The following is a 14,143-nucleotide window of genomic DNA, read 5'->3' as shown; positions in this document are numbered from 1 at the left end:
CGGGTCCCGCCCACTTCCTCTCCTCTGCCCCTCAGTGGTGGGCTGCAGTGAAGAGCCCGCCTCCCTCGACGCTCATTGGTAGGTCTCCCAGCGGCGCCGACCAATCATATCTGGCCTTCCGCCACAGAGCCTTGCTGATTGGCTAGAGCGGTAACAAATCCCGCCTTCCCAGGACCGGCGATCTCCCCATGAGGAAGTCTGGCGAAAGGCAGCCGGCGTGGTACCTGGGCGCGGTGGTATTGCCTCTGCTGTTGCCATAGCGACGCGGTTGCTTTGGAGACGCGCAGCCAAGATGCTGGCAGCCTAAATTTGGATCCCACAGCCACCCTCTTCCCACCTGTCTCCTCCAGATGTCCAAAGCTAACACACTCCTTTTGAAAAAATCATCATCATCATCATCATCAACTTTTAATAATATTTTACTTGCATGAGAGCTACAGGGAGAAAGAGAGCAAGGGATACCGAAGCCCTGGTCACCTCTTGTTTTTGGTGGTGCTGGGGGTTGACTCTGAGACTTGAGAGCCTCAGATATGAGAGTCTTTGGCAGAACTATATGCTATTTCCCCAGCGCCATCATCATCCACATTATCATTCATTCCTTTGCAAACCGGACTGAAGGGACAGCAGAATGATTCTGCAAGACTCTCATGTCTGACTCTCTGAAGTGCCAGGCTCAATCCTCAGCACCACCAGAGGCCAGAACAGAGCAGTGCTCTGGTAGTGTGTGTGTGTGTGTACACACACACACACACACACACACAAAATCTATATTCCCAATGCCGACTCAAACACCCCCCATCTCACTTGGTACCTACTTATTTCAATGTCTCTCCACCTGACTCCTGCCTAAGACCTTGGGATCTAGTGGGTGTTGCAACTGTCACTCAGCTGGGGACATGAGACCCAGCTGGTGAGCTCAGCTGGGTTCCATTTAAAACTGAGCTGAAGCTGCTCTTAGGATATGGGAGCCCCAGGGTGGGAAGGGGTGTGGAGTCAGACTCCTGGCAAGCTTAAGGGCTGGGGAGACAGCACAGTGAGTGGTTCTGAAAAACAAAAAGACTACCATGCTTCAGGCTTTGAGCACCATCAGCCAGAGTTGAGCAGTGCTCTGGCTTAAAGACGAAAGAGGGTAAGAGGGCCAGGGAGATACCTCAGCCTTTTAGAGCATTGATCTCCATGCTTAAGGCTGCAGGCTCATTCCCTAGCACCATGTTGTTCCAGAGCCAAACTGTGTCATCTCTCCCTCCATCCTCTCCTTCTCAAAATAAATAAATATTTAAAAGAAATTGTTGACTTAGTATTGGGTAGAGACAGAGAAATTGAGAGTGGAGGAGAGACAGAGAGGGAAAGAGAAAGAGAAATACCAACAGCCCTACTCCACCACTTGTGAAGCTTTCCCCCGGTAGGGGGGGGAAGCAGAGACTCAAACCTGTCCTTGCACATGGTTAAGATGTATGCTTTCCTTCCACTGGAAAACCCCTGATTTTATTTATTTGATAACGAGAGCGAGAGAGAAGCAGAGTCTCCCTCTCGCACATGTGACGCCAGGGATGGAACCCAGGATCTCATACTCGAGAGTCCAAGGGTTTATCCACTGCCCCCATTTCTGACCCAAACTACCACATTAATTTTTTGAAGAGATTTGTTTTTTTTATTAATGAGAAAGATAGGAGAAGAGAAAGAATTAGATATCACTCGGGACCATGTGTTGCCGGGGACTGAACTCAGGACCTCTTGCTTAAGAGTCCAGTGCTTTATCCACTGTGCCACCTCCTGGACCACCCACGTAATTTAAAATACATATATTTTTTATTTTCCCTTTTGTTGCCAGGTTGTTTTATTGTTGTAGTTATTGTTGTTGTTACTGATGTCATTGTTGGATAGGACAGAGAGAAATGGAGAGGGAGAGAGGAGGGGAAGACAGGGAGGGGGAGAGAAAGACAGATACCTGCAGACCTGTTTCACCACTTGTGAAATGACTCCCCTGCAGGTGGGGAACTGGGGGCTTGAACCAGGATCCTAACGCCAGTCCTTGTGCTTTGCACCACGTGCACTTAACCAGCAGCGCTACCACCCACATAAAATTTTTAAAGAAGACTCCTACAATATTTACGAGAGACATGGACACAGGACCTCAGCCATGAAGCAGTAAGGGGTCAACATGAAGAGCCACCTAGAAGTATATTAACATCGCTCCTAATAGATAAGAGTTTCTCAATCTGTGGTGACTTGATTCCCCAGATATTAGCAGTGTTTTCAGACAGTTTTGGAAGCAAGGGAGATAGCATAGTGGTTCTGCAAAAGACTCTCCTGCTTGAACCTTTGAGATCTCAGGTTCAATCCCCAGTACCACCTTCAGCCAGAGCTAAGCCGGGATCTGGTATCTTTTTTTTTTTTTTTTTTTTTTTTAAGATTTCTTTTATTTATCACTGGATAGGCAGAAATCCAGAAGAAAGGGGTAGATAGAGAGTAGAGAGGGAGCCAGGTGGTGGGCTCATTTATAATGCACAAGGACCCAGGTTCCAGCCCCTGGTCCACACCTGCAGAAGGAAAGCTTTGCAAAAGGTAAAGTGTCTGTCTTTACCTTTAGCTGCAAGTGTCTGTCTCTCTCCCTCTCTCCCACCCACTTTCTTCTGGATTTCTGTCTCTATCCAATAAATAAATTTTTAAAATTTCCGGGAGTCGGGCAGTAGCGCAGCGGGTTAAGCACACGTGACGCAAAGCACAAGGACCAGTATAAGGATCCCAATTCGAGCCCCAGGCTCCCCACCTGCAAGGGAGTCACTTCACAAGCAGTGAAGCAGGTCTAGCAGGTGTCTGTCTTCCTCTCCTCTATTTCTCTCTGTCCTATTCAACAACGACGACATCAATAACAACAATGAAAAACAAGGGCAACAAAAGGGAAATATAAAAAAAATTAAAAATTAAAAAGGGGTGGACTAGATAGCATAATGGTTATACAAAAGAGACTCCTTTCGGAGACTGCAAAGTCCCAGGTTTAATCCCCCGTACCACCATAAGCCAGAGCTGAGCAGTGTTCTGGAATATGATGGCAGAGGAGCCTAGTGGGGGTTATATTGTTTGTGGAAAACTGGAGATGTTATGCATGTACAAACTATTGTATTTTAGATTCGACTGTAAACCATTAATCCTCCAATAAATGAAAAAACAAAAAAATAAAAATAAAAAGAGGGAGAGAGACACCTACAACAGTGCTTCACCACTTCCAAAGTCTTCCCCTGACGGTGGGCACTCGGGGCTTGAACCCGGGTCCTTGCACATTATAATGTGTGTGTGCTTAACCAGGTGTGCCACCACCTGGCTCTCTCAACTTTTCAACCTATTATTTCTGTCTCCACCTTTCTCTCTGTAACTCTCATTAAAAAAAAAAAAAAAAAAGAGAGAGAGAGAGGGAGGAGTTGAGCAGTAGCGCAGCGGGTTAAGTGCACATGGCACAAAGCGCAGGGACCAGAGTAAGGATCCCGGTTCGAGCCCCCAGCTCCCCACCTGCAGGGGAGTCGCTTCCCAGGCGGTGAAGCAGGTCTGCAGGTGTCTGTCTTTCTCTCCTCACCCCCCCGTCTTCCCTTCCTCTCCATTTCTCTCTGTCCTACCCAACAATGGTGACAACAATAATAACTACAATAAAACAACATGGCAACAAAAAGGAATAAACAAATATTTAAAAAATAAAGGTTTAAAAAAAGGCACCCATTTTTGATGCCCAGCCAGGGAGGGAGATGGCAGAGTGGATCAAGTATTGGATTTTGGGGAGTCAGGTAGCACAGCGGGTTAAGCACAGATGGCATAAAGTGCAAGACCAGTGTAAGGATCCCAGTTCGAGCCCCCAGCTCCCCACCTGCAGGAGGGAGGGGTCGCTTCACAGGCGTTGAAGCAGCTCTGCAGGTGTCTTTCTCTCCCCATCGTCTCTCCTCCTCACTCAATTTCTCTGTCCTATCCAACAACAATGACAATAATAACAAGGGCAACAAAATGGGGAAAATGGCCTCCAGGAGCAGTGGATTTGTAGTGCAGGCACTGAGCCCCAGCGATAACCCTGGAGACAAATAAATAAATAAAAACAAATAAAACAAACAACAAAACCCAGATTATTTCTGGTAGAGTGCGTGGGGGGGGAAGATAGCATAATGGTTTACATACATAGACACTCTCATGCCTGAGCTTGCAAAGTCCCAGGTTCAATCCCCTGCACCACCATAAGCCAGAGCTGAACAGTGCTGGCACCGAGCTCCAGTGATAATCCTAGAGGGAAAAAGAGAGAGAGAGAGATGGAAGCAGAGCCTCCCTCTGACACACGCAATGCTGGGAATAGAACTCAGGACCTCACCCCTGAGAGTACACACACACACACACACACACACACACACACACAATCAGCTCACTGATCACAGCCAAGCAGTGGGTTCTTTCATTGTTTTATTGACATAAACCATTAAAAACAGATGCCCACAGCAGCATGGGAGCGGGGCAGGGGGAGGAGAAGGGAATCGAGGTCCTCTACTGATAATACAGTTCCAGGTTCATGCCGTCATGGATCTCATCTGCAGGCAAGGTGTTAAGGAATGAATCTGCACTTTGGGGGTTCCCCATGGGCAGCCTCATCCCCACGCACCCCACCCCTGACGCACCAATCCCTGGCATCTCTCTGTTGCCTTGGGTAGCCTGTGGTTCCCTGCCCAGGACCAAGGATGCCACGCAGGGTGGTGTCATCTGGATTTGGTGACCATCCATGGAGGGAAATTTTTTTTAAAAAATGGGGAGGGGGGAGGTGCGCAGGCGGTAGCACATGTGGCGTGAAGCTCAAGGGCCGGTCAAAGGATCCCAGTTCGAGCCCCCGGCTCCCCACCTGCAGGGGAGTCGCTTCCCAGGCGGTGAAGCAGGTCTGCAGGTGTCTGTCTTTCTCTCCCCCTCTCTGTCTTCCCCTCCTCTCTCCCATTTCTCTGTCCTAGCCAAAAGCGATGACAACAACAGCAGCAATAAGAACTACAACAATAAAAAACAACAAGGGCAACAAAAAGAGAAAATAAATTAATTTAAAAAAAAAATTTGCCCCTCAAGTTGAGCCCCAAATACTCTCCCTCTCCCCCCCAACCCCCAGCAGGACCACGACTCATGTTACACACACACACACACACACACACACACACACACACACACACACGGGGGACATGCCCCCCCTGCCTCCTGAGACACCCCGAGGGGCGGTTGAGGTAGGTGACAGAGAGCCCAGCTGCACAGCCGAGTTCCTCCTTGGCCGGATGCCCAAAGGATACAGTCCCCCAGAGACACGTGGTCCTTGAAGATGGTGTACCTGCGGGCGGGAGACCCTTCAGTGTCCCTCCTCCTCCCCCCCAAGTCTCCCAAGCCCCCCCCCCCCAGTCCCCCTCCTCACCGACCCCCGCACCTCCTGGAAGCCCCCGACTCCAGAACTCACCACTTCTTAAGGACGATCTTATTCCAGCGGGTGCCTGTCTGGGCTGCGATCAGTTTCTTCAAATCCCCGATGGTGTCATCGGTGCTGAGCGCAGAGGAGTTAAGGGAAATAACAAACAAACTCGGAGAGGGGACAGAGAGCAAAATAGCTCAGGGCGGAGTGGGATGGGGGGGGGGGGGCGAATGAGACCTGGATTCCAGCCAGGCCCCCATGGAGGGAGCGTCAGGGCTGCGACAAAAGGTCTGTCTGTCTGTCTGTCATTCTACCAATCACCTACCCAGAACGAACAAACGAAGGAACGGCGTTTTCCAGGGTTACATGAACTCTGTGGGTGCTGGCGAGGCGAAGAAGACAGATTTGCATCCCTGAGGTTCCAGGTTCGATCCCTGGGCCGTCCTCACTCTCCTAATCTCTTGCAAGTTTTCTTTTTTTCAACTTAATTTTTATTACATTTACTGGGTAGGGACAAAGGGAAATCAAGAGGGAAGTGTGTGTGTGTGTGTGGGGGGGGGTTGTCGAACCCGGGTCCTTGCACACTGTTAACACGTGAGCTCAACCAGGTGTGCCACCGTCCGGCCCCCAGAGATCTTAGCTTTAATCCCCAACTCCTCCACCAGCGAGTCAAGTGGGCTTTGGTCTCTCTGATTAAAAATGAAACAAAAAGGGCAGGGGGAGATAGCATCATGGCTCTGCAAAGAGACTCTCATGCCTGAGGCTCCAAGGTCCCAGGTTTAATCCCCCGCACCACCATAAGCCAGAGCTGAGCAGTGCTCCGGTAAAATAAAATAAGAAAGTAAATAAATTAATTAATTAAAATAAAAGTAAATAAATAAATTTAAAAAAATGAAACAAATGGAGTCGGGCGGTAGCGCAGCGGGTTAAGCGCAGGTGGCGCAAAGCACAAGGACCTTGTAAGGATCCCGGTTCGAGCCCCCGGCTCCCCACCTGCAGGGGAGTCGCTTCACAGGCGGTGAAGCAGGTCTGCAGGTGTCTGTCTTTCTCTCCCCCTCTCTGTCTTCCCCTCCTCTCTCCATTTCTCTCTGTCCTATCCAACAACAATGACATCAATAACAACAATAATAACCACAACAATAAAACAAGGGCAACAAAAAGGGAAAATAAATAACAACAACAACAATAACAGTAATAATAATAAATAAAAAGATAAAAATAAAAAGCTTTGTGGTCCGTGAGGTGGCGCAGTGGATCAACCCTCAGCCTCTTTCTATAAGCTTGAGGTCCTGAGTTCAATCCCCGGCAGCACATAGACCAGGGTTGATGCCTGGTTCTTTGTCTCTCTCCTCCTTTGTTTCTCATGAATAAATAAAATCTTTAAAAAATAACAGTTAAGAATAACAAAATAAAAAGCTTTTTGCAAAACAATAGCAGCAGCAGCAGCAGCAGCAACAGTCCTAATCCCGCGTATCCACCTGCAACCTCTACACCCCCCCCAGCACTGCTCATCTCCGGCTTCTGGGGGTGGTGTCGGGGCTCGAACCCGGGACCAGCCTGTTTGCAGCAACCCCGTACCGACCCCCCCGACCCCACTCGGGGCCCGGGCTCGAGGATACTTGCATTTCACGCGGACCTTCTTGCCCAGACGATCGTTGCACACCACTTCGATCATCCTGCCCGGGGGACAGGGGACAGGGGACAGGGGACAGGGGTCCGGGGTCAGAGGTCAGGGGTCAGAGCCAAACGGGTGCCGTCCCCGCTCCCGCAAGCCCCGGGGGAAGCCCGCCGGTCCCTTCTCCAGGCTCCGAAGCCCCTCTCCGGCTCGCCTCCAGCCCCCCGCCCGGGCCGCTTACCTCGGTGCAGCTGTCAGCCGCCTACGACACAACCTCTCCGCCGGAGCGCTGAACCGAGGACTGACGCCGCCGCCGCTGCTGCCGGGACCGGATGCGGAAGTGCGGAGCCGGAAGTTCCGCCATCTTGCTCATGGCCGCCCGCGCACGCGCAGATTGCGACTTCTAGATGCAGGCCCCGCCTCCTGGCTCGGGACGGGTGGGCGGTGCCACCGGCTCGGGGCAGAATCGGGGGGCGGAGGGGCCGGATTAGGCCAGGCCCGGAAGTCAGAGATCCCCGACCTACCCGGAAGTCAGAGATCCCGGGCCGGAAGCTCAGAGGCAGGGAGTGGGAGGGGGAGGCTATGGGCCGTGGTGGGGAGGAGCCCGGGGGTTGATGAGTGCAGCGCTAGGTTTTGGGGGGCTGCCGGGGTGAATGCGGCTTCTGGGGGGCGGGGACAGGGGCCCCACAGGCCTGAGGCCCCGGGCTCGCGCCCCGGCATCGCCTGTCTGGGATGGGGGTGGGGACTCTGCTCCTTCCTCTCTTTCTCTCCCTCTCTCTAGTTACTAAACCAAAATAAATAACATAGATAAATCCATTGATGAATGCAAGAAAGGTTAAAAAAAAAAAAATGAGTCGATTATTTTTTTTCTCCTAAGGTTCCTTTTTAAATTTTCTCCATTGTTTCATGTTTTTATTATTTAAATTGTTGATTGGATAGAGACAACCAGAAATGGAGAGGGGAGGAGGAGATAGAGAGACACCTGCAGCCCTGCCTCGCCACTCGCGAAACTTTCTCCCCTGCAGGTGGGGACCAGGGGGCTCGAACCCGGGTCCTTGTGCACTGCAATGTGTGTGTGCTTAACCAGTCAGATTTCTTACTGTCCCTATCCAATAAATAAAGATCATAAAAAATATTTTTGGGAGTCTGGCGGTGGCGCAGCGGGTTAAGCGCACGTGGCGCAAAGCGCAGGGACCAGCGAAAGGATCCCGGTTCGAGCCCCCGGCTCCCCACCTGCAGGGGAGTCGCTTCCCAGGCGGTGAAGCAGGTCTGCAGGTGTCTGTCTTTCTCTTCCCCTCTCTGTCTTCCCCTCCTCTCTCTACTTCTCTCTGTCCTATCCAACAATAACGACATCAATAACCACAACAATGATAAACAACAAGGTAAAAAAAGGGAAAATAAATATTATGTATAATAAATATATATAAATATATAATAAATATATATATATATATATATTTTTTTTTTTTTTTTTTTTTTTTAACCAGAGCACTGCTCAGCTCTGGCTTATGGTGGTACAGGGGATTGAACCTGGGATTTGATGGAGCCTCAGCCTTGAGAGTCTGTTTGCATAACCATTATGCTATCTACCCCCACCTGCAAAATATATATATTTTTAAGTGGTCCAGGAGGTGGTGCAGTGGTAAAGCTTTGGACTCTCAAGCATGAGGTCCTGAGTTAGATTCCCGGCAGCCATGTACCAGAGTGATGTCTGGTTCTTTCTCTCTCCTATCTTTCTCATAAATAAATTTTAAAAGAAAAAAATTTTAAGACACCTGCAGCACTATTTCACCACTTGAAAAGTTCTCCCCCTGCAGATGGGGACTGGAGGCTTGAACCCGGGTCTTTGTGTAATGTGTGCTTAACCAGGTACACCACCACCTGGCCCTTTTTTCTTTCCTTCCTTTCCATTCCCTTCCCTCCCCCCCTCTTTTTCTTTCTTTCTCTATTTCTTTTTTAAAATTGTTTTATTATCTTTATTGATTTATTTAATAGAGACAGCCAGAATCGAGAAGGAAGTTGGGGGTGATATATAGAGAGAAACACCGGCAGCCCTGCTTCCCTGCTTTGTGAAGCATTCCCCCTGCAGGTGGGGACCGGGGGCTCGAACCCGGGCCATTGCTCACTGTAATGTGTGTGCTTAACCAGGTGCACCACTGCCTGGCCTCTCTTTCTCTATTTTCTCTCCCCTCCCCTCCCCTCCCCTCCCCTCCATGCTTCCCTCCTCTCCTCTCCTCTCCTCTCCTCTCCTCTCCTCTCCTCTCCTCTCCTCTCCTCTCCTCTCCTCTCCTCTCCTCTCCTCTCCTCTCCTCTTCTCTGGCTGATGGTGGTGCTAGGGATGGAACCTGGGACCTGAGAGATTCAGGCAGGAAAATCTGTTTGCAGAACTATTATGTTATCTCCCTGCCCTTTAAAAAAAATTTTTTTTCATAGTCTTGCCTTTGTGTTTGGCTTTGTGAAGTGAGAGGTGGCTGCTTCAAAGAAGGAACCAAGCAGAGGGTCCAGGTGCTGGCACACTTGGTTGAGCAGATCAAAGGTCTTTTGCAGAACCAGTGTGTTGTCTACTCTGCCACCCCATTCTTTTCAAAAAAAATTTTTTTTGCCCTCTCCCTTTTGTTTATCCCATTTTGTTGGAGAAAGTAATCATTGACAAGACAGTGGTTAGGTGAGCCAAGGTTTATCACTGAGCTGCTAGAATCAACAGGATTCGTTGACTGCAAAAAGGAACACAAAACTGCCCCCTTGGAACAAGGAGGTGGTATGCCAGGTTGAGCACATAGATTACCATATGCAAGGTCCCAGGTTCAAGCCCCCACTCCCCACCGGCAGGGGAAACTTCTTGAATGGTGAAACAGCTGCAAGTGGCTCTCTTTTTTATTTATTCATTTATTTTCTTTAATAGTTACTCATTTCCTTTTTGTTGTCCTTTTTGTTTTATTGTTGTAGTTATTGTTGTTATTGATGTCATTGCTGGATAGGAGAGAAATGGAGAGAGGAGGGGAAGAGAGAGAGGGGGAGAGAAAGACAGACACCTGCAGATCTGCTTCACCGCCTGGGAAGCGACTCCCCTGCAGGTGGGGAGCCGGGGGCTCGAACCGGGGTCCTTAACGCCGGTCCCTGCGCTTGGCGCCACGTGCTAAGGCTTAACCCGCTGCGCTTCCGCCCGCCTCCTTTTTATTTTTTATCTTTTTTTTTTTTTTCTGCTGGTGATGTTCTTATTTCGTTCATGACTTCAGCTATTTTCTTAAGCCTTTCTAATATTTATTTATTTATCTAATATTTTCTTTTTTCCCCTTTTGTTGCCCTTGTTGTTTATCATTGTTTTTGTTATTATTGTAGTTATTATTGTTGTCGTCAGTGTTGGATAGGACAGAGAGAAATGGAGAGAGGAGGGGAAGACAGAGAGGGGGAGAGAAAGATAAGACACCTGCACAGTATTTATTTATTTTTAATTTTATGTATTTATTTTTCCTTTTTGTTGCCCTTGTTGTTTTTATTGTTGTTGTAATTATTGTTGTTATTAGATAGGATAGAGATAAATGGAGAGAGGAGGGGAAGACAGAGAGGGGGAGGGAAAGACAGACACCTGCAGACCTGCTTCACCGCCTGGGAAGCGACTCCCCTGCAGGTGGGGAGCCGGGGGCTCGAACCCGGATGCTTACTCTGGTCCTTGCGCTTCTCCTCAGGTGCACTAAACCCTCTGCGCTACAGCCCGACTCCCCAGATAGGAACCTGCAGACCTGCTTTACCGCCTGCAGGTGGGGCGGGGAGAGGCTCGCACCAGGATCCTGATGGCGGTCCGTGTGCTTTCCACCATGTACTTGACCCTCTGCGCTACCACCCGACTCCCTATTTTTTATCTTTATTTATTTCCTCCAGGGTTATCTCTGGGGCTGGGAGCCAACACTATGAATCCCCTACGCCTGGCAGTCATTTTTTTTTCCATTTTATTGGATGGGATAGAAAGAAATTTAGATAGGATACAAAGAGAGAGGGTGGAGTCAATAGCATAATGTTTATGCAAACAGACTCATGCCTGAGGCTCCAAAGTCCTAGGTTCAATTCCCAACACATTGTAAACCAGAGCTGAACAGTGCTCTTCTAAATAATAATAGTAAGGGAGATAGAGAGAGAGAGAGAGACACCTGCAGATCTGCTTTCATTGCTAGTGAAGCAAACTCTCTGCTGCTGGAGAGCCAGGGGGCTCCAACCCCATTGCTTGACTGGGTCCTTGTGCTTCCTACTATGTGCGATTAACCAGCTGCACCACTGCCTAGCCCCCTCTGTTTTATTTTATTTTTTTTAAAAAGGAGACATTAACAAAACCATAGGGTAGGAGGGGTACAACGCCACACAATTCCCACCACCAGATCTCCATATTCCACCCCCTCCCCTGATAGCTTTCCCATTCTCTATCCCTCTGGGAGCATGGACCCAAGGTCATTGTGGGTTGTAGAAGGTGGAAGGTCTGGCTTCTGTAGTTGTTTCCCCACTGAACATGGGCATTAACTGGTCGACCCATACTCCCAGCCTGTCTCTCTCTTTCCCTAGTAGGGTGGGGCTCTGGGGAAGCGGAGCTCCAGGACACATTGGTGGGGTCTTCTGTCCAGGGAAGTCTGGTTGGCATCATGCTGGCATCTGGAACCTGGTGGCTGAAAAGAGAGTTAACATACAAAGCCAAACAAAAAGTCTTTCAAGCCTGAGGCTCTGAGATCTCAGGTTCAATCCCTAGCCCCACGATAAGCCAGAACTGATTAGTGTTCTGGTATAAAATAAAATAAAAATAAAATCCCCAATAAAGACATTTTTAAAAAGAGCAGAATTAGGGGCATAAATTTGAGTCAAACTTTGCTCTGATTCTGTTCTTGCTAATTACCAATATGTAATCAGAGGGGAAAAAATAAAATAAAAATAAAAAAGGCCTGGGGAGACAGCATAATGGTTATGCAAAAGCCTTTCAAGCCTGAGGCTCTGAGATCTCAGGTTCAATCCCCAGCTTCACGATAAGCCAGAACTGATTAGTGTTCTGGTGTAAAATAAAATAAAATAAAATAAAATAAAAATAAAGCCAAACAAATTGTTGACCAATCATGGACCTACAGGCTGGAATAGTGCAGATGAAGTGTTGGAGGGGTACTCACTGCAGACTCTTGTGTACTTCTGCTTTCACGTATATATTTTGCCCTAGTTTATGGACACATGTGAACATATGCTCTATCAGGGGACCTGGACTATATGTAGGTTTTGGGACTTTGTTAGGAAGTGAACCACCTGGAATGGAATTAGAGAATACTATGAAAGGAAAGGTCTCACCCGAGTAATGAAGCTGAAGGGTTGTCATTCCACACCTGAAGTCTCTGGACACAGTCTGAAGTGAAGCATGCTGGGGTGGCACTCGTTACGTTGATTAGGTTGCGATCGGCGGATGCAATATTATTTGACATGAATTGAGAGAAGCCCCCTCTCTCTTTCTAAAAAAAAAAAAAGTTGATTTATTTATTATTGGATAGATAGATACAGAGAAATTTAGAGGGGACGAGGAAATAGGAAAAGATCAGAGACACCTGCAGCCTGGCTTCACAGCTCATGGAAATCTCGGACCTCGGTCCTTGCTCACTGAAATATGTGCACTTAGTGAGGTGCACCACCACCTGTCCTCTCCCTCTCTCTCTTTCTCTGTCTCCCCCCTCCCCTCTCAGTTTCTCTCTGTCTCTCTCCAAATGGAAAAAAGAAAGACAGCATTGTGGCTTGGTGAAAGTACTTTTCTTGCCTGAGGCTCCAAAGTTCCAAGTTCAGTCCCTAGCACCACCTGATGCCAGAGCTGAGCAGGACTCTGGAAGAAAAAAGAAAAAAATTGAGGAGGCTGGGCACTATTGCACCAGGTTAAGCACACGTGGTAGAAGTGCAAGGATCCCAGTTCGAGCCCCCGGCTCCCCACCTGTAAGGCAAGGGTCACTTCACAAGTGGTGAAGCAGGTCTGCAGGTGGCAATCTTTCTCTCCCCCTCTTTGTCTTCCTCCTCTTAATTTCTCGATATCCTATCCAATGGGGGGGAAAGAAATCTTTGGCAAGAGCAGTGGATTTGTAGTGCTGGCACCAAGCTCCAGCAATAACCCTGGAGGGGAAAAAAAAAGAAAAAAAAAAAAGGGAGTCAGGCGGTAGCGCAGCGGGTTAAGCACAGGTGGCGCAAAGCACAAGGACCAGCATAAGGATCCCGGTCCGAGCTCCCGGCTTCCCAGGCGGTGAAGTAGGTCTGCAGGTGTCTGTCTTTCTCTCCCCTTGTCTGTCTTCCCCTCCTCTCTCCATTTCTCTCTGTCCTACCCAACAATGACAACATCAATAACAACAACCATAATAACTACAATAAAACAACAAGGGCAACACAAGGGAATACATAAATATTTAAAAAAAGAAAAGAAAAAAAAATCGAGGTGGTGGCTGAACTCCTGGTCAGATACGTCCTATTCAGGGGACAGATTTGTCTGTCCCCTGTCACACTCAAGAAGGAAGGACAAAACCCAAGAATAAAACAATGTTACCTGGCTCACTGATGGGGTCCAGTGCCAGTTAATATCCATGTGTAATGCTGGTGCAGAGAGAAGAAACCACAAGCCCAAAGGTAAACACCCTGCTTCGTGATAATGCCACTGTCTCTATTTTTATTTTATTTATTTATTTGTTTTTAATTTTCATTCATAAAATGGAAACACTGACAAAACCATAGGATAAGAGGGGTACAACTCCACACAGTTGCCACCACCAGAACTCTGTATCCCCTCCCCTCCCTTGATAGCTTTCCTATTCTTTTTTTTTTTTTTTTGTCTTCAGGGTTATTGCTGGGCTCAGTGCCTGCACTATGAATCCACTGCTCCTGGAGGCCATTCCCCCCCACCTTTTGTTGCCCTTGTTGTTGTAGCCTTGTTGTGGTTCTTATAGCTATTGTTGATGTCGTTCGTTATTGAGTAGGACAGAGAGAAATGGAGAGAGGAGGGGAAGACAGAGAGGGGGAGAGAAAGATAGACACCTGCAGACCTGCTTCACCGCCTGGGAAGCGACTCCCCTGCAGGGGGTGGGGGGCTCAAACCGGGATCCTTATTGCTGGTCCTTGCCCTTTGCGCCACGTAC

At 48.6% G+C, this 14,143-nt stretch overlaps 2 protein-coding genes and 2 long non-coding RNA genes across 4 annotated transcripts in view; all 4 read right to left on the bottom strand.

Moving 5' to 3' along the window:
- The window catches only part of LOC132535528 (zinc finger protein 678-like), a 307,284-nt gene that overhangs the window by 48,545 nt on the left and 244,596 nt on the right, over positions 1-14,143 (bottom strand). The gene's annotated exons all lie outside the window — the stretch shown is intronic.
- On the bottom strand, positions 4,418-7,394 carry UBL5 (ubiquitin like 5). Its single transcript, XM_060181640.1, has 5 exons — positions 7,261-7,394; positions 7,024-7,080; positions 5,453-5,536; positions 5,292-5,329; positions 4,418-4,559 (listed from the first exon to the last, which is right to left on the bottom strand). Exons 2-5 carry the CDS (start codon positions 7,077-7,079, stop codon positions 4,516-4,518), a joined length of 222 nt encoding a protein of 73 aa, XP_060037623.1. The 5' UTR covers position 7,080; positions 7,261-7,394; the 3' UTR covers positions 4,418-4,515.
- On the bottom strand, positions 11,292-12,566 carry LOC132535504 (uncharacterized). Its single transcript, XR_009547295.1, has 2 exons — positions 12,333-12,566; positions 11,292-11,671 (listed from the first exon to the last, which is right to left on the bottom strand). It is a non-coding gene; the product is annotated as an uncharacterized LOC132535504 (long non-coding RNA).
- LOC132535503 (uncharacterized) lies at positions 12,790-13,607 on the bottom strand. The gene is made up of 3 exons (XR_009547294.1): positions 13,558-13,607; positions 12,958-13,133; positions 12,790-12,852 (listed from the first exon to the last, which is right to left on the bottom strand). It is a non-coding gene; the product is annotated as an uncharacterized LOC132535503 (long non-coding RNA).

This window comes from Erinaceus europaeus, chromosome 23 (assembly GCF_950295315.1).
Source record: "Erinaceus europaeus chromosome 23, mEriEur2.1, whole genome shotgun sequence".
NCBI lineage: Eukaryota > Metazoa > Chordata > Mammalia > Eulipotyphla > Erinaceidae > Erinaceus > Erinaceus europaeus.
Note: the sequence above shows the minus strand (reverse complement) of the source record. Positions and strands in the feature narration are given on the sequence as shown.

Excerpts from the sequence above, each read along its gene's own strand:
- UBL5 (XM_060181640.1), bottom strand. The coding sequence starts at position 7,079 with ATGATCGAAGTGGTGTGCAACGATCGTCTGGGCAAGAAGGTCCGCGTG. Across the intron at positions 5,537-7,023 it reads AAGGTCCGCGTGAAATGCAA|CACCGATGACACCATCGGGG; the intron begins GTATCCTCGAGC and ends CTCTGCGCTCAG. Across the intron at positions 5,330-5,452 it reads AAGATCGTCCTTAAGAAGTG|GTACACCATCTTCAAGGACC; the intron begins GTGAGTTCTGGA and ends TCCCGCCCGCAG.